The 23,929-nt window shown below is 35.5% G+C and overlaps 1 protein-coding gene across 6 annotated transcripts in view; it reads left to right on the top strand.

The window, feature by feature from the left end:
* IFT80 (intraflagellar transport 80) overlaps positions 1-23,929 on the top strand; it is a 138,116-nt gene that overhangs the window by 16,320 nt on the left and 97,867 nt on the right. For 5 of the 6 annotated variants that reach the window (XR_004056691.1, XR_004056692.1, XR_004056693.1 and 2 more), the window contains exons 2-6: positions 2,765-2,847; positions 5,719-5,940; positions 9,883-9,993; positions 11,569-11,637; positions 21,792-21,901. Coding sequence is in view for 3 of the 6 variants with exons in the window: in XM_030928156.1 (XP_030784016.1) it covers positions 2,811-2,847; positions 5,719-5,940; positions 9,883-9,993; positions 11,569-11,637; positions 21,792-21,901 (549 nt within the window). In the remaining 3 variants the exon portion in view is untranslated. Of the gene's footprint in view, positions 1-2,764; positions 2,848-3,354; positions 3,986-5,718; positions 5,941-9,882; positions 9,994-11,568; positions 11,638-21,791; positions 21,902-23,929 lie in introns of those variants that run through there. The other variant, XM_010366709.2, reaches the window with a different exon arrangement.

Consider the following 23,929-nt stretch of genomic DNA (forward strand, 5'->3'; position numbering starts at 1 on the left):
CCTCAGCCTCCTGAGTAGCTGGGATTACAGGCATGCGCCACCACGCCCAGCTAATTTCTGTATTTTTAGTAGAGACAGGATTTCACCATGTTGGCCAGGCTGGTCTCGAACCCCTCACCTCATGATACACCCACTTCTGCCTCCCAAAGTGCTGGGATTGCAGGCGTGAGCCACTGTGCCTGGCCACTGCTGTTTTTCTTAAACTCAATTCACCAGCAAATCTTCTGGAATCTTTCCTCAAAATATATTTAGCATATGACTGCTTCATGCTGCTTGTGCTATTGCCTTCCTTGTCCTTCTTTATCTAAGTCACTTTCATTTCTCTTCTGGATTATTGAAATCCCAACTGGTCTTACTGCATCCAGTCTTATTCATTTTCCCTCTGAATAGGCTCTTTATTGTTTACCATCCATTGCATCCATATAAAATGTAAGTCAGTTCATATTGCTTATTTGCTCGTAACCTCTCCACTGGCTTCTTGGTTCATTCAGAAGAAAAACTAAAGCTTTTATTATGACTTTCCAAGGCCCTGCATGTTGTGTCCCACCCTCTCCTTCCCTAATTTCCTGCCAGTCCCTCACTCATTTTATTTTAGGCATACTGGCCTTCATATTCTGACTTAGCTTTAAAAGAATAACTGGCTGGTGTATTTAGAATAGTTTGTAGGGGTAAATGTAGGAGTAGGAAGATCAATTTTGAGGCCACTGCAATAATCGAGGCAAGGGATGGTGGTGGCTTTGGATTATGATGGAGGTGCTGAGAAGTGACCAGATTTGCTGTGTATTTTAGTGGTTGGACTCTCAGATTTTGTTGCACATTTTTTCCTCTCAAGCCTCATAAATGTTGACCCATACTGGACCAAAAACAACTTATACATGATTTTTAGTAGCAAAGACATAGTTCTGCTACTTGCTCCCTATGTAAAGTTGCAAAGTTACCTGTACCCTCAAAATTGTCTTTCTATTATCTAAACCCAGCTCCTGCCCCAATACCACTGGTTAGTCAGATCCTCATGATCAATCCCTTTAGGCAGATAAAAACACCTCAATGCAGCATTCAGGCAGCTCTGCACTTCCCCAAATTGGCTATGTTTTAACATTACTTTTCTTTTATTCCCTTATTCAATCCCACATGAAAGTGCACATATCATTCATACAGATGGACTCAGATAAATGGAATGTGTGGGGAAGATCGTTAAGTAAGGGAGAATCTTCCCAGTGTTAGAATGCCATCGTCTTACTTTCTCTGATTCCTTGGCATGATGTTTCTGAATGGTTGGTTAGTGATTCCTTTCTTATAAAAACCATACTGCTTCTATTATTTATAGGGGATTATTATTTATTCTCATGAGGAATTATCCTAATTAGTATGGATTTCGGCAGTTTCAGGTTTTCTGATATAGAATCCATCATGTCTTTTAAATTTCTGATTGTAATAGTATATTCAGTTTTTATGTGTATTTTGTTATCTATTGTGTTTTCATTTCCAGAAGCAAATATTTATCCGCCTTTCTTCTTTTAAAATCTTTATAAGCTGAGTAAATTTCAATTATTGTGAAAAAGCAGCATTTCATAAAATGTTATTAGTCTTTTTTCCCCTGTCTAATCGGAGGGGGCCTGATGGAAGAGGGAGTTTGGAGGAAGGTGGAGAACTCCTAAAGACCAAAAAAGTGAACCTAGGAAGTGTTCCTAGGAGACATTGTATTTTAGCTCTGGCTGTGCTACACATAGTTTCATGCTTTTGAAATTCCACAGAAATCACCTTAAGAGAACTGGAAGAGAAAGAAGTGAAAAGAGTACTTTGAAATACAGCTTTATTTAGCACCTTGCTGATCTAAAGATTCTTGGATTCATGAGAATGAGAAATTATCTAAGGGAGGCCTACTGAATTCTCATCTATAGTCAGTACCTCCTTTGATGTAGTTAGCAGTAATTTTCAACTTAGTAAAGAGGATTTTTTCCCTTTAATTACACTTTCATTTGATTTATATTTGCCTGTTTAGGTTAGTGATGCTACTCAGAAAGAATTCTGTAAATGTAAATCAGACTCAGACAATTTAGCATTTTCTTGATTTCTATCTTTTTTTTGTGTACAACAACTATATTCATAGCAATGATTTGTGTCTTCTGATGATATGGCTATTTGGGGAATGTTATTCTTCTTTTCCTAAGTTTTTATTCGGCAATTACACTGAGATTTTTACATAACTTTTGTAAGCAATTTATTACCTCTTCCTTAAATAAGTCACCTATTTTTCACATTGTCACTGTAGTAACCGCAACTGTTGGGCAGTGTATCTGCCCCACTGCAGAATGTCACCCAGATTGGGCCACTAGGTTTATGATGTTGTATTTTTCCACATGGATTCTAGAATTGTAGCTGAGCCAATCAGACCCTGGATATTTATATCCAGTAGACAAGACCAAAATTGATTTGCAATTGAAGAGTTCCCAGTTTGTGGAATTTTTTGATTTGGTCACAGGACATGGAAATTCTTTACCTGACCAGATTTACTTAGTGGTGTTCTGCGTAGGACTGTCTCAAGCAGGTTTAGAGGACTCCTGGGTTTCAGCCCAAGGCTCTCCATCATCCCTTGGTAGGATTGGCACACCAACTAGTTTTCTTTTTCTTTCCATGTACTTGATGTCAGAAGGACTGAAGGTGCTCCTTGGGGTGCAATGATGTTTTGTTTGCTTTTTGTGTGTGTACATATATATTTGTTTTTAATGCTGACTTTATATTTTCTCTCCTTTTATTTTTGCAGTAAATACAATCAAGTGGCATCTTAAATTTTTGCTGGAAGTGGAGTCATGAGACTGAAGATATCTCTTTTAAAAGAACCAAAGCATATCCTTTTAATAGTTGTAAATCTTATGGATTTTCTTAATTATAGTATTGTTAAAAGTTTCTCTATTTTATATTCTAGTTGAAGAGTAGATTTTTTTCATTCCTTTAGTAGCTGTTTATCTAAATTGTTTTAAAATATTTAAGATCATGTGTTGTAGGTAATTCTCCAAAGTGAACCATTTGCTATAAGTCTTACTTTCAAATTCTTATTGACATTTTTCTTATTGTACTTTACTTAAGTACTATACTTAAATACTTAAAAACCAGTTTTTGTTTACTTTGGTAGGGTCTTAAAAAGAAGCTTTTTTTTTTTTTTTTTTTTTTTTTTTTTATAGACGGAGTCTCACTTTGTTGCCCAGGCTCGAGTACAGTCGGCAATCTTGGCTCACTGCACCCTCCACCTCCTGGGTTCAAGTGATTCTTCTGCCTCAGCCTCCTGAGCAGCTCAGACTACAGGCACCCGCCAACATGCCTGGCTAATTTTTGTATTATTAGTAGAGATGGAGTTTCACCATGTTGGCCAGGCTGGTCTTGAACTCTCAACCTCAGGTGATCTGCCCGCCCCAGCCTCCCAAAGTGCTGGGATTACAGGCATGAGCCACCATTCCTGGCCAAAATGAAGCTTTTGTAAAACCAAATAGTTTCTTTGCTAGTGTGATCTAGCATGTATTATTCCGCCGTGCTCTATTTCTTTACATTCATGATAAGGTAAAGGACAAGTTGAGGAAATCTAAGCAGTCAGATCCTCATTATTTCACATGGGAAGGTGACAATTAGTAGTATTTTCTCAAACACATGACCCTATATTTTGTCAGCAAGAGTCCCCAGTTATGTGTCAAGGAATTATGACAGGCCCCAGTATCATCATTCTTAGACATTGAGACTAATTCTACTCAAAGCATCCTTTGTAGACTTCATTGCAGGTCTGTGAAAGAATAGATAAAGAAATTGAAAGTAAGGGCTGAGAAATTTTTATAGCAATCTGACATTGTTATAATGTCCAAATTTTCTAATATTTCATTTTTATTATATTTTACAAAATATCCATCTGCAATGGATTCGAAATAAAGAAAAATCTGGTCCTTCATCAGAACTGGGAAAACACTGATTTAAACATTTGGTCAGACATTTTAAATTGGTAGGTGTTTTCATTTATATTATCTTGTCTGCTTATTTAACTATTAAGTGGAGATGTAATTATTTTTATTCCTACCTAAGTCATTTTTACTGTCTTTTCAAAAAAGTGTGCTTTCAAGAGTTCATGCCATACACAATTTTATAGATTTTGACCATGTCTACTGCCTGCTTTTACCTTTCAAGCCAAGAAATAACAATGTTTTTAGACTTTCTTGATCTGGCAGTCTTCTCATTTCTCCCATAGTTTTAGCTGACCTATTAGTTTGAAGATAATGCCATGGACATCTAGCATGTACTTACAGCAATTTATATAAGTATAAGCTAATGATTTTTGGTTTGCGATGTGTGCATATTTGTTTGTGTGAGTTTTCTTCCTTTCTAGGTTTTACCTAAGCTATTCCCATTTTAGTTTTACCTAACATTCTTTAGGCGACAGCAGTGATAATACAACAGTTTTTTCAGGAATGATCTAGTGTCCTTTTGTTTAGCTTATGTTTTGAGTTTTGAGTATTCCGGTGTCTCTTTATTACCTTTTTGTGCAGACTCTTAAGATCTTTCTATAATCTCTCTTTATTTTTTTGGTTTCTGCTTAATCTATCATATTTTGAAGTATTAAAAAATCTTGGAACATACTAGAATAATTAGGCACATTGTCTCTGTTTCCTTTATCATATTATTGCTCAGATAAGACAGTAAAAGTATTGGTGAGAAATGAAGGAAATAAAAGGATTATATCATAACAGTAAGAACAAACAACTCAACCAGGAATAATCTGGCAGTATAGAAATCCAGATGTAGCAAGAGAAAACATCCTTTGTAAATAACAAACTGAAATGCCTTGTAGGTACACAATTCTGCTAGGGTAAGTACCCTGTCCTGATGGAGGAAGTGAGGGCTACTTGAGCATCTCAATTTACCTAGAAATTCTTCTGATAAATTAGAGCTTAAAAAATGAGTTAAATAAAGTAAAAATTTTAGGGATCATATCTCATCCAGCACTATGCATCTTTTAAGTGAGGTAAATTATAATTGAATTATTTCCTAATTTTAATGTAGGAAAGTTTGGTATTGTCAATTAAAAATAAATGAAGAAATAAAATGAAAAATTAAAAAAAAGTTTGGTGAGATTTTAGTTTCAGCTGTTAAACCATAGGTTCTTTCCTAGGTGAATTGTTATGATAATATGTGTTTTAAAAGGATAGCCTACTGTTAGATTTCAGTCTTCTTTTGACACTTGATTATTTTTTCCTTAGCAAAAGAATACATGCTTATTTTAATAACTTAAATGATACAGATATATATAAAGAAAAAAGTATAGTTCCCTTTGCTCCCTACCTATCCCCCAACAGTTCAGTGTAGATTCTTTGATACCTTTTGATCTACTAGGTTTCTTTTGTGTACCTTTTGGCTTAGTTTATGGAATATTGTATAACACAACTTTTAAATTTTCATGTGGTCAGATCTTTTCTCCCCTTCCTTTTGGCATCTGGATTTCTTTCTTGCTTTCCATTCTTACAACTGTTTTAATAGATGCTTATTTTCTTTTATATAGAAAAAAATACCAGTCATAAAATGGAAAATACATTTAGAAGCTTGAAAACATTTGACCCTATTTTACTTACACCTTAAAATCTGCATCTGTGAATTATACTTTACTTACACCTTATAATCTGCATCTGTGAATTAAGATTTAAGACTTTTGTTATGTTTTATGTCTCCTTAACATGGTGACACATCAAGAATTAGTAAGCTGTGTGGGCTGGACTACTGCTGAGGAGCTGTATTCATGTAGTGATGATCACCAGATAGTGAAGTGGAACTTGTTAACCAGTGAAACAACTCAAATAGTAAAGCTTCCTGATGATATTTACCCTATCGATTTTCACTGGTTTCCAAAAAGTTTGGGTGTAAAGAAACAAACTCAGGCAGAAAGCTTTGTCCTCACAAGTTCTGATGGTAAGTTTTAAATAAACATTATATGCTCACTATTGTATTTAAAAGACTTAATAGTATGATTTATGCTTTAAGTTGTTTTACAAAACTGGTATTTGTGGATCTGCATATTTTTATCCACACATTGTATTTCTTTTCTGAATAGTCACTTGGTTTGTGTATGGGCTATGAAATTATTGTCACGAAAGAAAGTTAATTTAACTGGCATATACCAGGATTGAATATGGGCCTTTGGCATTATTATATATATATATATTTTAGAGACTGGGGTCTCACTCTGTTGCCCAGGCCAGAGTGCAGTGGTGTGATCATAGCTCACTGTAGCTTCAAACTCCTGGGCTAACACAATCTTCCTGCCTCAGCCTCTTGAGTAGCTGGGACTACAGGCACACACTATTATATCCGGTTAATTAACACTTTTTTTTTGTAGAGACAGGGTCTCATCTTGTTGCCCAGGCTAGTCTTGTACTCCTGGCCTCAAGCAGTCCTCCTGCCTTGGCCTCCCAAAGTGCTGGGATTACAGGTATGAGCCACCATGCCCAGCTGGCTTTACTTTTTTAGTACTCTTATGAGTTGAGTTAAGCTGTTCTCATAGTTTTAGTTTCTAAATTCTTCAAATTTAACTTAATATAACCACACTGAAAAAATACACATATTCATTTAGTAAGGTATCTGTTAAAATATATACTTTATTTTCCAGTACATGTTAATTTTCAGTTACAGAGTTGAAGAGTTTTATAATTTGACCAGAGCTTTCTTATTGGTGAATAGAAAGTATGATTTTTTTTTTTCACTTTTTAAGGGTATGTTTTTATATTTGTTTTCTTAGAAATACATGAACTGTTTTCATCTGTGTTATACTTTACCTGCTGTTTCAATTAAGAGTACATTCATTGAAAGTAACAGAAACTTACTTGGCTAACTTAAGCACAAATGGAGTATTTTGGTTCACCTAGCTGTAGGGGTAGATCAAGCACTAGTTGCATCAGGTCCCTGTTCTCACCATCTCTTGGGTAGGCTCTTTGCACATGGTGAACATGATGGTGAGTATGACGGTGGCCAGTAGCCCAAGGCTCATCATACTTCATAAGACTGCTTCTTCCTCAGTATCTCGTGCCGGCAGCTTGCAGAGGGACCCTAAATGAGCTTGGGTCATATGACCATCACTGAGTCAATCAGTTTAGTCAAGAGAAATGGACTTTGGGAGGCTGAGGCGCATCATTTGAGGTCAGGAGTTCAAGACCAGCCTGAGCAACATGATGAAACCCTGTCTGTACTGAAATACAAACAAATTTTAGGCAGGCATAGTGGCACATGCCTATAGTCCCAGCTACTCTGGAGGCTGAGGTAGGAGAATTGCTTGAACCTGGAAGGCAGAGGTTGCAGTGAGCTGAGATTTTGCCATTGCACTCCATCCTGGGTGACAGAGCAAGACTCTGTCTCAAAAAAAAAAAAAGACAATGGGACACTGATTGAGCATATCCAGCCTCAGGCCATCCACATGCAAAGAGAAAGAGAAAGAGAAGAGAAGAGGGCTTTTGTAACCTGAAGATGGAAAGGATGTTAAGACAAACAATAATATCAGATTATACCTCGTTTACCGAGAGACTTGTGGTAGTTTTTTAAAACTTTGTTTTTTAGAAACTTGATTAAATGAGATACATGTGTAAAATCACTTTGTAGAGTGCCTGGAGCTTAGAAGATTGGCTCTGAACCACAGCTAGAATTTAATTTACCTCAGATGATAAAGGGAGCATTTGACTTAAACAATTTTGATTTAATTTTGCATTTACAGAAAAGTTTTAAGAATCGTACAAACAATTCCTACGGGTCCTTTATCCAGATTAACTAGTTTAACATTTTGTCCCTTATACATTGGGACAAAGTGTTGGCTCTGTTTCTTTTTATACAAACCTCCCTCCCCCTCAACATATACCCTTTTTCTGAAAGATGTGAGAGCAATTTGCAGACATGTAGTTTTAACCATAAATACTTCAATGCATTTCCTAAGAATAAGAAGTTTCTGTTACATTGCCACAATTTGTTGATAAAAATCAGGACATTTAACATTGATGCAATACTGTTATCTAATCTATAGTTTATATTTAAATTTTAACAATTGTTCTAATTTTCCATAGAAATTTATTTTTGCTGGTACGGGATAACATATTGCTTTTGTTGTGTCTCTTTAGCTTCCTTTAATCTGGAACAACTCTTCACTCTTTTATGATCTTGACAGTGTTGAAGAATATATGCCTGTTATTTTATAGTTCTTCAATTTGTTTTTGTCTGATGTTTCCTCATGATTAGATTCAATTTATATGTCCTTAGCAGGAATACTTGGGGCATCAGATTAGGAGATTAATGATGTTGGTTTGACCCATTATTGGTGATGTTAACCTTAATTATAAGTTAAAAAGTTCATGTTCATTAAGTTAATTCTGTAAAGTTACTATTTATTCCTCTTAATAATTTGTGAAAAGATACTTTGAGACTATGTAAAAATATTATCTTCCTCATCAAACTTCCTCCCACTCTTTTAGTGTCTATTGATGACTCTTGGCTGAATCATTTATTACTAAGATGGTTTGCCAAATGGTGATTTTTCCAACTCCGTAATTCCTTCCATATTGATTAGTTGGTATTCTATTCCAAGGAAGAGGTTCCTGTCCCATGCCCATATATTTATTTGTTTTTTTTTTTGTTTGTTTTTTTGGGGGGGGTGTCAGATTACACTTGTGGATTCTCATTTTATTTCATAAATATATTATTATCATTTTTAGATTTTGATGTTAAAAGTGCCCCAGATTTGGCCAGTGAGAGCCCCATCAAGCCAGCTACAGTGATTTTTTTTTTTTTTAATTTTATATGTGTCCTCATCATTTTTTGAGCACTTCCTTGCTGGCACAAGATGTTCCAGGCTTATCTTGTACTTTCTTAGTCCCAGCCCCCAAATCAGCCATTTTCCATAGAGACCTGTTCTTTTTCTGGTGGTTAATGATATTTAAAAAAACAAGATAGCAGTGCTAGCTGTGCTCATTCCAATGGGGTGTATTTGCTTCAAGGCCCTTTCAATGGACAGAGCTAAGAACTGTGAATATAAAACCTTGAAACAAGTAACATAATAGACATATGTATACAGTGGTATGATAAATCAGAGGGACATAAAACTCTGCTGTGATGTGGCTAAGGGAGGGTCAAGAGAAATGTCAAGAAAGTCTTGTATTTAAGCACAGTTTTGCAGTCTTGACTTTTTTTTTTTTTTTTTAATAGACTATAAAAAAGCTGGAAAAGGTATAAAGGAGAGGAACCAAAATAGTAAAATGGATAAAATACTTGCCTTATATAATTTTATACTGTGTCAGGCAACAGGTAGACAAAAGCAAGCTACTTAGTAGCAGAAGTTTGTACATATATTGGCAAAAAGTAAAAACACTGTAACTTTAAAGGACATAAGCTAATTATATAAGAGATGTCAGAGAGACAAGTCAACAGTGCAAAGAATAAGTGATACAAGAAGCCAAGAAAGGATCAGTTTGGTTTCTGAATGATCAAGTCTAGTAATATACAGCTGGTAATTTAAAACACTTTCTCATCCATAGTTGTGGTATATTTATTGGCACGTTGTTTCTGAAGCATAGACATATACCCAGACCATAGGTATTTAAATTATGTTAACTAAATCAAAAGGTTTATGAATTTGAATTTTTCCCTATTTTGAACATATATAATTATTTTGAAACCAAGTAAGCATATGCATTTTCAGTTTATTTTAAAATATTTAAATAATTTTGTTTTTGTGCCTATTTTCCAATAGATTTATGTGTGAGATTAAGAATAATTAATATTTGCCTTTATGCCTCTAGTGCCTGTTACTTAGTCTAGTAGTAGGTGCTTTGTTGATTGAATAAATAAAATAGATTTTTCAAATGTAATTTCTTTTAGGTAAATTTCATCTGATTTCCAAGTTAGGAAGAGTGGAAAAAAGTATAGAAGCTCACTGTGGAGCAGTACTTGCAGGAAGATGGAATTATGAAGGAACAGCATTAGTTACAGGTAAGTTGTCTGTTAAAATGACATTTGAAATGAATATTTTAAAGAAAAATTTCCAAAGAAACAGAATATTTTCATTTAGCAATAATGTCTAATAGCATTGTCTAATAGCAAATAATTGGCATAGTGTTGTTCTACACTGCTATATAAATGTTATAATTCAAAATGTTATATTAATCATTTTCTTATGTGACCTTTGGAGACTGTTCTGTCAAAGAAGGCTTTTGGAATGGTCAAATATGGGATAAATAAAAGTTGTAATTCTTTAAAATTTGAAAATTCCAAATATTCTCATTTAACTGACCGTTATCCCCATTCTGTTTCTTTCCCGTCCCCTGCCCTACTCTAAGGATTCTCAACTTCACCTATTACATTAGTTATATATTGCTTATAACAAATTACTCTAATAGTTAGTGACTTAAAATAATAAGCATATAGTACCTGATAGTTTCCGTGGGTCAGGGAACAGTTTAGGTGGGTTGTTCGGTCTCACTCAGAGCCTCTCATGAGGTTCTGGTCAAATTGTTGGATGGGGCGGCAGTCATATGAAGGCTTGTCTGGGGCTGGAGGATCCACTTCCAAGATGTCTTACTCACATGGTTGTTGGCAGGAGGCCTTAGTTCTTCTCTGGCTTTGAAAGGAGACCTTAATTAATTCCTTGCCACATGGACATCTCCATAGGGCTGCTTAAGTGTTTTTACAACATGACAGCTGGTGTCTCCCAGTGATCCAAAAGAGAGCCAGGTAGAAGCTACTATATCTTTTGTAGTGCATCCTCAGACATTATACTCCATTTCAGTTATATTCTGTTAACTTAGCAAGTCACTAAGTACAGCCCACACTGGAAGAGAGGGAAATTAAACTGTGCTACTTGAAGGAAAGAATAACAAAGAATTTGAGGATGTGTTTTAAAACCACCATGCCTATACTCTGGACCTTCTCTAGGATTTTCCTCAGTGAACTGGCCCTTCTCTCTTACTTGTAGCTTTAACATCTTTTCCAGTGGTTTCTTTATCAGCATGTAAATATGTTCGGATGTCACCCATCTTAAAAATTAAGAAGAAATAGAAATCCCTCTCTTAACAAACAACTCTCTCTACCTGCAACTATTTTCTTTCTCCCTTTTTCAGCCAAGCTGTTCAAAAGAGTAGTCTATTACCTCACTTCATTCAGTCCGCAGCTCACTGGAATTTGGCTGCAGCTCTGCTTATTACACTGGAAACACTTTTCTTGGAATTCTAAGAGATTGCAGTGACAAAGGAAACATTATTTGAGTAATATACTTATAAGTCTTCTAAGATTGAAAGAAATAAAAATTTTAGTCATGAAAGTTAAGCTACTTTGATAAAATCATTTCAAAGTAATTTCTATTAAATGATACAGTTATAAAGTACTCTGTCATTTAATTAAACTGTATCTGAATTTTAAATATGCAGTAATACTCCATGATTTGAGGAAGCCTAGAAAAAAAAAGAATATGCAGTAGTATAGATACTGTTAATTTTTATATGCAAATTTAATGTTTAAATTTATTTTCTATAGGTAAAAATACTGATTAAATTTTTTTTCCCCGTATAGTTGGAGAAGATGGGCAAATAAAAATTTGGTCAAAGACTGGGATGCTTAGATCTACTTTAGCTCAGCAAGGTATGTTTTACAATTGACAATTTCATTTTTGCAAATTATACAATACAAAAATGCCTTAAAGTTTTGTTTTAGAAAAAATCTAATATGGTGGTTGAGACTGACTTTGGTTGAGTTCAAAACCTGTAATCTCTTATTTTTTACACTTTTTTGTCTTGCTTTGCTTGGTACCTGATGTACCATGGTAACGCTATTATTTCAAGCTAAGAAATATAAGAAATACTCAAGGGCTTCTTCTTTATGTTAGTGAATCTCTATAAAGGCAGTTATAAGCTAAATATTTTTAAAAAATAATTGTGAAACGTTTGAAGCATTTCTTATACAGAATGGAATTGGCTGTCTAGTTTAGTAAATCATAGTATGAAAAGACATTGAGTATCTCCTTACTTAAAAACCCCCAATAACTTCATAATATTAACACCCCTTCCAAATTAAGTTGTATGTTTGATTTCTATACTAATGGAGGGGAACAGACACACTAAGAATCTGAAATTTGGTAAACCACACTATTTAGAGTAGCATCTTAATTTTTTATGTTAATAGAAAGGAGTGGCCATAAAGTCAATCCAGTGGTCCTTCCTGTTAGAAGTTAGATTACATATGATTTTTTTCTGTGTAACAGATTAATTTTCTTAGTTAGATTTTACGTAGGAATAGTAAGCAGTTTTAATGTTTACCTGAGCGTGTATCAGCTGATCTTCAGGTTGCCAAAAAACTTGAGGACTATTCCTCAGAACTATTTGATAAAGTCATATTGTGAAACATTTTCAATAACTGACTTCCAAAAATTTCCAAATTTTATTTTAAAAATCACATTTACTTTTAGGATAAGGTTCAAATCACTTGCATTTCTTTAGCTATATATTAACTGAATGTTAGCAAAGCTAACCAGAAATACTAGGTAGTATTTCTTTTCTGAGCTTAAATGTTTGCTACAGATAATCTCAAGGTAGAATATTTATTTATGAGTAGAAAATTCAGAGTTCATAGAAGTAGCCATGGGTAAATTTCAGTTAACAGCAAAAGTCAACTTATTGTTACTTTAGTAATAAATGTACCTTTAGAACATAAATCTTACTTTAATCTTCTAGTAGGCAGATGGATTTACCTTTGGCTTCATAGATTTTTCTTTTAAGGCTACTTATTTGACATTCTTACTTTGTGATGACTGACTTACGAGTAATTGACAGAATTCTTCCAGAGATCACTGGCCTCTTGGAAGAACTACAAGAATTTCAGCTACTGCTACTGCTGAGACAGTGTGCAGCAGCTGAAATGCTATATCCATTTTTCCTTTCTTTTCTCTTTCTTCTGTCAACTTGTTGCCTATAGATGACACAGATCTTCAGAGAAATTCTAAAAGCCAATCCCACTATCCACCATAGAAGATTTTTCCTTCCTTCCTTCTTCCCTCCCCTCCCCTCCCCTCCCTTCCCCTTCCACTTCCACTTCCACTTCCACTTCCACTTCCACTTCCACTTCCACTTCCACTTCCACTTCCTTCCTTCCTTCCTTCCTTCCTTCCTTCCTTCCTTCCTTCCTTCCTTCCTTCCTTCCTTCCTTCCTTCCTTCCTTTCTTTTTTGACAGGGTCTTGGTCTGTCACCCAACTGGAGTACAGTGGCACAATCTTGGCTTACTGTAACCTCCTCCTCCTGGGCTCAATTGATCTTGCCACCTTGGCTTCCCAAGTTGCTGGGAGTACATGTGTGTGCCACCACACCTGGCTAATTTGTTGTATATATAGATATTTTTTCTGGTAGAGACAAGATTTTGCCATGTTCCCGGGCTGGTCTTGAACTCCTGGGCTTAAGTGATCCTCCTGCTTCAGCCTCCCAAAGTGTTGGGATTACAGGTGTGAGCCACTGTGCGAGTCTGAAGATTTGAATTCTTTCCCGAGACCCTTCACCAGTGCCCTCCCAGTGCTGCTTCCACTTCCTTCAATTTTTCTGTTACCTCCTTCCCATTTACTCCCTGTGGATTCACCATTTCAGATGTTCTAGAGTCTAAAATGGAAACTTGGAATAAGTTGTTTAATACAAACATTGTTAATTGTTTAGTCTAGGTCAGGGGTCCCCAACCCTTGGGCCACAGACCAGTAGCTGTCTGTTGTGTGTTAGCTGGGCAGTACAGCAGGAGATGAGCGGTGGGTGGGTGAGCAAGTAAAGCTTTATCTATATTTACAGTTGCTCTCCATCACTTCCATTACTGCCTGAGCTCCACCTCCTGTCAGATCAGTGGTGACATTAGATTCTCATAGAAGTGCAAATCCTATTGTGAACTGTGCATATGAGGGATCTGGGTTGTTCACTCCTTATGAGAATCTGATGCCTGATGATCTGTCACTCTCTCCCATCACCCCAAAATGGGACCATCTAGTTGCAGGAAAACAAGTTCAGGGCTCCCACTGATTCTACATTATGGTGAGTTATATAATTATTTAATTATATATTACAATGTAATAATAGAAATAAAGTGCACAATAAATACGATGCCCTTGAATCATCCTGAACCATCCCCCACCTGGTCCATGGAAAAATTGTCTTCCACAAAACCAGTTCCTGGTGCCAAAAATGCTGGGGATCACTGTTTTAGGTGATAATAGTGCTAGTAGTTTAGTGCTGTAGTTTTCCTGTATAATGAGTCTGGAACCAAATTGCTACTTATTTTATTCGCATGGGGAAAATGCATTCAGAGTCTCCAGACTTGGAAAGGCTAGCTGGAAGCACATGTTCACAAATGAAGAAAATTGGAGATCACAATTAGATGGCCCTCAGCTTAATCTGGCCCACCAGCATGGTAGAGGCCCAATATTAAAAATCAGGACATTTTGGCCAGGCATCGTGGCTCACTCCTGTAATGCCAGCACTTTGGGAGGCCGAGTTGGGTGGATCACTTGAGCTCAGGAATTTGAGACCAGCCTTGGCAACATGGCGAAACCTCAACTCTATAAAAAATACAAAATTTGCTTCTGCTTTTCATATTATAGTGACAAAGCCATTGCCTAATCCCATGCCATAAAAATTTCACTTATATTTCAGTGCTTACATTCAGGTCTGTGATCCATTTTGAGTTAGTTTTTGTGTGAGGTGTTTATTTTAGAGAGGGATGGTGATGTTCTTCCCCTCACTGCCTTCCCATAGATGGGTAAATAAGATTTTCTTAAAAGCTAAAATACAGAATATACCATAAAATACAGGTGATTTTCTGATGTATTCGTTATATCATGTAATGATATTACCCATCAACATTTAAAATGTGTTTTCCTTAACATCAAATGACTTTGAAATGACTATCGTTGTCCTATTTTAATGTTATTGTTCTCATTCAAAGTTTGTTAATTATGGATTAATAAGCAGAATTAAATTAGCTAGATATCCCCATTTTGGCTAACCTCTTGGTATTTCAACAGAGTAATCTGATATCTTTTTCTGGACTAAGAATTACAAACTTACTATAGAATTATGCATCTAATTTTTGAGTTTTTAATCATTGGTGCCACCAACACTTTCCTAATAAGGCATAGACTTTTCCTTTTTTGTCTCCAGAAAAATCAGTAGAGCAGTTAAGTTGTTATAATGACACTAACCCAAAAGGAAAGGTCCCTAATTACTTATAAAGTTTCTTTGATCTATTAGACACTGCAAATTTTGAGGGTGATTGTAAATCTGAACTACTGAGAGCTAGATGCTAAAGGCTCAAGTAAGAAGGTCAAGGCAGCTGGGGGCACAAGACTGCTGTCTCCTTTGAAGGGAGAAACTAAATTTTGACACAAAAATGAAATAACATAAACCTGAATTATAAAATTTGGAATTCTGTAAACAGTGTTGAAAGCATCCATGTGACTTTGTCTATGTGTGTTAATTATACTTATTTCTTGATGAATAGAGATTAATTCCTGAATTCATTTCTTGACTATTGGAGCCAGATGTTTGGATAGAAAAAGCCATAGTCATTAACTTCTCTTCTAATCCAGAAGATACTTTAATCTCAGTTTTGGGTGGGGGGATTTGACTTAGTTTAAAAATGATTCTTAATGGTATTTATGGGGAGTTTATTGTTCCTTATTAGAGAAAAATAATATGTACACCAGAGATAATTATACTTAGGCCATATGTTTTGTGTCATTGTTCCAGTTTTAATCTCTAATTAAAGTATATAAAGTAATGCTGCAAACCTTTAAGGACATTTTCCCCACACTGTTTTCAAGTGGAGGAATAGAACAACAAAACATGGAACTTGTCTAGAATGAATTTAGTAAAGGAGGTGAACTGTAAATGTAAATAATTGTGGCTGGGCACAGTGGCTTACGCCTGTAATCTCAACACTTGAGAGGCTGAGGTGGGCAGATCACTTGAGCCCAGGAGCTGGAGATCAGCCTGGGCAACATGGGAAAACCCGTCTCTACAAAAAATACAAAAGTTAGCTAGGCATAGTGGTGCATCCCTATAGTCCCAGGTACTCAGAAGACTGAGGTGGGAGGATCACATGAGCCCGCAGGCGTTGAGGTTACAGTGAGCTGTGATCATGCCGCTGCACTCCAGCCTGGGCGCCAGAGTAAGACCCTTTCTCAAAAAAATCAATCAATAACAATAAATAAATAAATAAATGTAATACAAGGGAATGTGCTTAAGGTGCTGTCGGTGGCAGGTGGGAGTGGACCAGAGGGTTAAGATTAATGCTCTGGGGAGAGTGAAGGTATTGGGAAGTCTTCCTGGCAAATATTGCAGCATCTTTTGAACTGGGCTTTGAAGAGTGAAGAAATAGGAAAGGAAATGGGCTTGTTGGCATTGGAGTGAAGCTGTTAAGAAGCTTGGCATCATAAGAGGCTTAGAGACAGAAGACTGTGAGACATATAAATCAGGTGAGTGGGAGCTAACTTCTTGGGCCAGAGTGTAGGCCGTGTGAAGGATAGTACTGCCAAGGGGACCAAAACACTGACAGTCCTGGATGCTAAAGGAAGGGGTTTGGCATTTATTCTATAAGCATATAAAACCTTTAAAAAATTGACCAGGAAAGTAAAAGATAATGCCAATCTTTTAGAAAGATTCCCTTTGCAGTAATAATAAAACTAGAGAAGGTAGAGATTAAATAGAGGTGGCCAGTAAGGTTTGAATGAAAACTTGAACAAAGGCAGCGATTAAGGCTTGAATAGAGGCAGTGACAACAGTAGTTGGAAAAGTGAATAGTTCTCAGGGACTGAGAGGGATGTACCCTGTAAGGGTAAAGACTTCAAAGAGGGATAAATTAGGAAATATATGTGAAGGGATGATGGTTTTGGATATGTAGAATTTGAAGCTCTGTGATGGAGATCTCTTTGGATCAAGTAGAAATGTGTTGGAGCTCAGAGGTAAGTATTAATTTGGGAGTCAGTTACATTAAGTGAAAGGTGAAACTATGGGGAAAGTTGAGACCCCCCAAGGGAGAAGTGGTTGAAGATAGAAACTTAAAAAAAAAAATGCCTTTATTTAAACTTTTTCTTGTATTGATCCAGTGACATATGTAAGCATGGAGCCTGGAATTTTTTGAATAAATCCCACTTGATTAACTATTGTTAGCTCATGTCTCCTACAAATGAAATGAAAAGGAAATCATTCTTGGTTTTTGAATGCCAATGATTGGCCAAAACAGAAAAAAAAAAAAAAAAATCAAATGGCTACTACTGTGAACAATACAGTAAGCAAATGCTTGCTTATTACATTACAAAATAATTTGTAGTAGTAGTAGTAGTTAACAGATAGTGCTATATAGTACCAGACTCTATTTCAAGTACTTTACTTCTATTCACTCAATGTAGACCAATACTGCATTCAAGGCAAAGATAGCTAATGCTTTATTATAGTAGTGAACAGTTTGTTTCAAAGGCATTCTTAAAAACATACAAAACAATGTTTTTAGGGGATACTTTTATAGTATGAATGTGAAAAACATGGTATATTTGACCATGTACTTCCTTAAAACAATTGAAATACATTTTTGTCTCCTCTTCTGTGGTTTAAAATGCCTTCAACAGGTTGAAAGAATTTAGATAATTTGTTTTATGGAGAGATAAGGGTCTGACATTTAACACAACCCCAGGTGCATGTGGTTTCTTAAAAAATGTCAAAAAGGTCACATGATTTTAGTGTACAAAGTTAGAAAAACAAGATCTTTTTGAGTGTCTTAGCAGAAATGGAGCATAAATTAAATTTTCCGATATAAAAAGTAAAAAACTATTATAAAGCTATTTGTTTTTTGTCCATTTTTGTTAATGATTAAATAAATAACATTTTGTTACATAATTTGCTAAACTCTTTATTTTAAAGTAATTCAATCCAAAGGCTAAATTTGTTATTTCCATGCTGACTTTGCAAAGCGAAACATAGCAGTGGGAATAATTCATACTTTAAAAGTATATTTTAAAAATTTGAAATATTATAGATTTTTAAATGCTAGTGGATGGATTTCATAATAATAGAAATGATTTTGTGAAGCTGATTCTTCCACTTTTAATAATGATCTTTATTAGAACCACCCAAATTGAAAGCTGTATAGCTATGTAGTTTATTTCCTTTTAGAAAAGAAAATGTTCACATATACAGTAGTTTCATGCTTAATATTTTATTTTAAATGTAAGGAATGATTATAATAAAGATCAAGGCTTTTGATGTTATATCCATTTTGAGTTTTTAGTGGTTAAGGAGAGTAACTAATGAGTCCTATCTATTGACCTTGCTTATTTATCATAAATAAATTATTTTTTTCCATATTTGTTTCCATAGCTTGTATTTTGATTGAAGGAATGTGGTTAAAAACCACATGTTATAACAAAGGAATTACTTAACTTTTTCTTTATAAGCTTATTTTCTTTTATTATATAAGTTACACCTGTTTTTTTTAACATTATTGTTTACAAATTTGTTTTATAAGCAGGAAATGAATTATCTCTTTGTCCCAAAAGGGAAGATAAATACGATGAAGAAAGGTTCATAAACAAGGAAATGGTGTCATAACTGACTTAATGGGACCACAAATTAAATGTTAAAGTTAAGAGAACTAAAGAGTCCTTAGTTCCTCATTCTATACCCCAACCGTGCCTTTTACCACAACTAAAGCCTTAAAGTCACATCCTGTATAACTCAATGGGAGTTGTATTTATTGAATTACTTCCTTGAGGGTAGGTGTTTGTCATAGTTTAGTATACACCCCAGGAAAGTATAATTTTACTGAGTGTATTTATGAAGATTTGATAGTCTATAAATTAAAACATATTAATTTACTTTTTTGTACAAAAATTATAACTATAATAATGGAAATAAAGATGGCATCTATAATTCTGCCACCTTAACTAGTAAGTCCCTGTTACTCCTTTCCAGTGATCAACAAGAACTACATTTGAAATATCTGAAATTTTGACTTCTATTTTTGGGGGAGTTTATTAAGGTTAAACTTCGTTCATTTGGAGATTTATTTTTGAAGCACAGGTCAACTCCTGGCTACTCCCAGACAATATTCCCAGAAAATATACTCATCAAATACAGAAGAAGGAGGAGTACTTTCTGAGGTTGGCCATCTCATCAGGAAGAATTTCTGTGGGTTCCTTTGATCCAGAACAATCCTAGATGTCATTGACTAAACAGGATTTAGATATTTTATAACACCTGAACTGTGGAAGACATGTTTCAGGGTTTCTTTTTTTGGACTGGGTCTAGACTAGACTTTCTAACCTCTATAAACCATTGGGACTTGCTCACAATCGAATTATATTTTTATTAGGGAGAAAATGGCACAAAAAAAGTAGAGTACCTCTTAAACAAAAGCATTTGTCTTACTGAAATTTATTCCCTGTTGATTGTATCATCAGTTGGGCTTTTCATTTAAATAAACAATTAAATTTTATTGATTGCCCACAAACCCTGAAATTCAGATTTCATTCCACTAAGAATGTAAATTCCTTAAAGATTCATTCATTTATTCATTGGTTCATTTATTCACAGAAAGTCAGTTACTACAATAGTCTGATTTAGGAGTCCTAGACAATTTTTTTTTTTTTTTTTTTTGAGACGGAGTCTGGCTGTGTCGCCCAGGCTGGAGTGCAGTGGCGCAATCTCGGCTCACTGCAAGCTCCGCCTCCCGGGTTCATGCCATTCTCCCGCCTCAGCCTCCGAGTAGCTGGGACCACAGGCGACCGCCACCACGCCTGGCTAATTTTTTGTATTTTTAGTAGAGACGGGGTTTCACCATGTTAGCCAGGGTGGTCTCGATCTCCTGACCTCGTGATCCGCCCACCTCGGCCTCCCAAAGTGCTGGGATTACAGGCTTGAGCCACCGCGCCTGGCCGACAATTTTTAAAAGCTGGTTTTGTAAGTATATTTGGGTTACTATTTCATAGATTAGCTACATAACCTTGATTCACCTGCCTAATGAATAGGCAACTGGGCCAGGCAAGTGGAATACAGATTATTTACTGCCATATAACCAATGCTTTCAATAAATATGATAGTCATTTTTTAAAACTAGGCTTATATAAAGTATAATCTTCCAGAAGACATTAGGTAACCTAGAAAGTAATTAAGCTAAGAAATACTATGCTTAAATGTAATTTATTTTAAAAATCCCATCTCTAAATTCCTATTGGCAATTGAAAACACTATCAAGTGTAATGTAGTTTATAGAGTGGTAGGTAAATCAAACTTGTGCTTTTCCTCTGGAAGTAAACTTTATGCTAGTTATAAGATATTGGAGCTTTTTTAAGCCAAGGTTTCAGGCAAAAGCCAAACCTGATAACAAAATTTTTCCTAATCTGATATAAAAAAATTTGCCATTTGTGAATTCATGAGTTGGAGGTTATTAGATTATTTTGGGATGAAGTTATTTCTGTCCATTAGTCTGCTGCTTAAGTAGCATGTGAGGGGAAGTTCTGTTGCCTGTTGTAGCATCAGGTATGATAATTGATTTATAAGGTGAGTATACCATTTGTATTTTAATACGTAAAATTTAAGTTACTTTATGCATTGAGTCAGTTTAATACTGATGGCTCTAACTCCATTGCTGGGTCATACCCAAAAGAAAGGAAATCAGTATATTAAAGAGATAGTTACACTTTTGTGTTTGTTGCAACTCTGTTCACAATACCAATATTTGGAGGCAACCTAAGTGTCCATCAACAGATGAATAGATAAAGAAAATGTGGTACTTATATACAGTGGAGTACTATTCAGCCATAAAAAGGAATGAAATTCAATCATTTGCTACAACATGGTTGGAACTATAGTTCATTCATTATGTTGAGTGAAATGAGCCAGGCACAGAGAGACAAACGTTGAGTGTTCTCACTTATTTGTGGGATCTAAAAATCAAAACAATGGAACCCAGGGAGATAGAGAGAAGAAGGATGGTAACAAGATCCTGGGAAAGGTAATGGGGGTTGTGAGGGAGGTGGGGTGGTTAATGGGTACCAAAAATAGAATGAATGAGTAAGTCCTAGTATGTGATAACACAACAGGGTGAGAGTATAATTGGATTGTTCATAACACAAAGGAAAAATGCTTGAGGGGATGGATACCCCATTTTCCATGATGTAATTATTTTATATTGCATGCCTGTATCAAAATATCTCATGTACCCCATAAATATATATATCTACTGTGTACCCACAAAAATTAAAAATAAAAATTTTTAAAAAGCTCTAGGTGATTACAATGTGCAGCCAAGCCCCAAGACTGCTGCTTTAAACCAACATCATTTGTTGAACTAGTTGCAAAGAAATGTAAAAACATTTGCTGCCAATAAATAAATACATACTGATGACTGTCAATGATGGGAAATGATAAATCATGACTTTTCTACTATTCCTTCATATTAAAATGAAGTATATTTATTTTATCTTAGGTATTTCAATAGCATTGTATATGGAATTTCTAAAAACTCCATATTTTCTCAGCAAGATCCTAATTAGTTAAAAGTATAGTATATCAGTTGCTCACAGTAGATTTTCAAAGGTCACTATTAACTCAGTCAGCATTTCAACATCAGACTATACTCTAATTTGAAAGGTCTGTTGAAAAGAGAAGAAATGAAATGACACCTCATATGACTTTTTTGATCCTCTTAACAATCTCTCTTTTTATAAGGCATAATAATTAAAGTTTATCAGCCTTTTTTTTTTTTCATCTTTCAGGAACACCAGTGTATTCAGTAGCGTGGGGCCCTGATTCAGAAAAGGTTCTTTATACAGCAGGCAAGCAACTAATCATTAAACCTCTTCAACCAAATGCTAAAGTTTTACAGGTACTTTTCAGTCATTTGTAAATTGTTATCAGGGTCTGCCTGACTGCTAAACTAGAGGGCACTTGCTTAGGAGTCTCTTTCTTTTGGGTGGTCTTTTTACAGTCTGGTCTTTAAGTACATGGTTTAATCAGCCTTTATTACAGAACAAGGAATATCTTTATATTTCCAACAAGGTTTGTTTTCCCGGTATTCCAACTCATTTTGATAATGATACAGCATAGTTTGCTAATAAGAACACAGGCTTTGGAGTTAGCCACTTGGGTTTAAATATTCACTTACTTACCTATACATGACCTTAGGCAAGTTATAAAATATTGTTGAATGTCAGCCTTCTCATCTCTTACTTAGTGACACTAATATCAGCTGAACAGGATTGCTGTGAGGATTAAATGAGTTAAATTACGAAGTGCAAAGGACAATTCCAGGCATACAGTAAGCACTCAATATAGAGTACCTGTTATTATCTGTATTATTATGCTATTATAAGTTGCTCTGCCATCTCTACCTTTTAGTCAACCGAGGAGACCAGGAAAACATTGTAGAATGACTAGATCTTGAGTAAGAGATTTGTTGGTAGACATTGACAGGGTACAGCAGGCATAGATGTGTTTTAACAGTTGAGTAGATGTAGATTTTAGGGAATAAGGACACAGAGATGACTTTGAGGTTCCATATTAATAACATCTGTATAGATTATGCTATGTGTATTTTACACAGCCAACATGCATTTACATTTTTACAGTGTGCAGAATACTCTGCTAGAAACTATAGGGACATGCAAGAATAGAATATACAAGCCCCTGTCCTTAGGCACGTAAGGTAAAAAATTTGGGCAAAGGGAAGAAGCTGGGAAAGAGGACTAGATCTGATGGCTCTTAGTCAAAGTCCTTCCATGCCAATTACCTACGCTGAAAATCTGCTATGAAATTTATACAGCAAAAACAGGCAAGTTGAATATTTTAGTTTATACCTTTAGTTTATAGTTATGTGAATTTGTTTTTTTTTTCTTTTTTTTTTTTAATAATACTTTAAGTTCTAGGGTACATGTGCACAATGTGCAGGTTTGTTACATAGGTATACATGTGCCATGTTGGTGTGCTGCACCCATTAACTCATCATTTACATTAGGTATTTCTCCTAATGCTATCCCTTCCCCATCCCCCCACCTTACTACAGGCCCTGGTGTGTGATGTTCCTCGTCCTGTGTCCACGTGTTCTCATTGTTCAAATCCCACCTATGAGTGAGAACATGCGGTGTTTGGTTTTCTGTCCTTGTGATAGTTTGCTGAGAATGATGGTTTCCAGCTTCATCCATGTCCCCACAAAGGACATGAACTCATCCTTTTATATGGCTGCATAGTAATCCATGGTGTATATGTACCACATTTTCTTAATCCAGTCCATCATTGATGGACATTTGGATTGGTTCCAAGTCTTTGCTATTTTGAATAGCACTGCAGTAAACATACATGTGCATCTGTCTTTATAGTAGCATGATTTATAATCCTTTGGGTGTATATCCAGTAATGGGATGACTGGGTCAAATGGTATTTCTAGTTCTAGATCCTTGAGGAATCGCCACACTGTGTTCCACAGTGGTTGAACTAGTTTACAATCCCACCAACAGTGTGAAAGCATTTCTATTTCTCCATATCCTCTCCAGCATCTGTTGTTTCCTGACTTTTTAATGATCACCATTCTAACTGTGTGTGAGATGGTATCTCATTGTGGTTTTGATTTGCATTTCTCTGATGACCAGTGATGATGAGCATTTTTTTCATGTGTCTGTTGGCTTGCATAAATATCTTCTTTTGAGAAGTGTCTGTTCATATGCTTTGCCCACTTTTTGATGGGGTAGTTTGTTCTTTTCTTGTAAATTTGTTTAAGTTCTTTGTAGTTTCTGAATATTAGCCCTTTGTCAGATGAGTAGATTGCAAAAATTTTCTCCCATTTTGTAGGTTGCCTGTTCACTCTGATGGTAGTTTCTTTTTGCTGTGCGGAAGCTCTTTAGTTTAATTAGATCCCATT

The sequence above is a fragment of the Rhinopithecus roxellana genome, chromosome 1, assembly GCF_007565055.1.
Source record: "Rhinopithecus roxellana isolate Shanxi Qingling chromosome 1, ASM756505v1, whole genome shotgun sequence".
Classification (NCBI taxonomy): Eukaryota; Metazoa; Chordata; class Mammalia; order Primates; family Cercopithecidae; genus Rhinopithecus; species Rhinopithecus roxellana.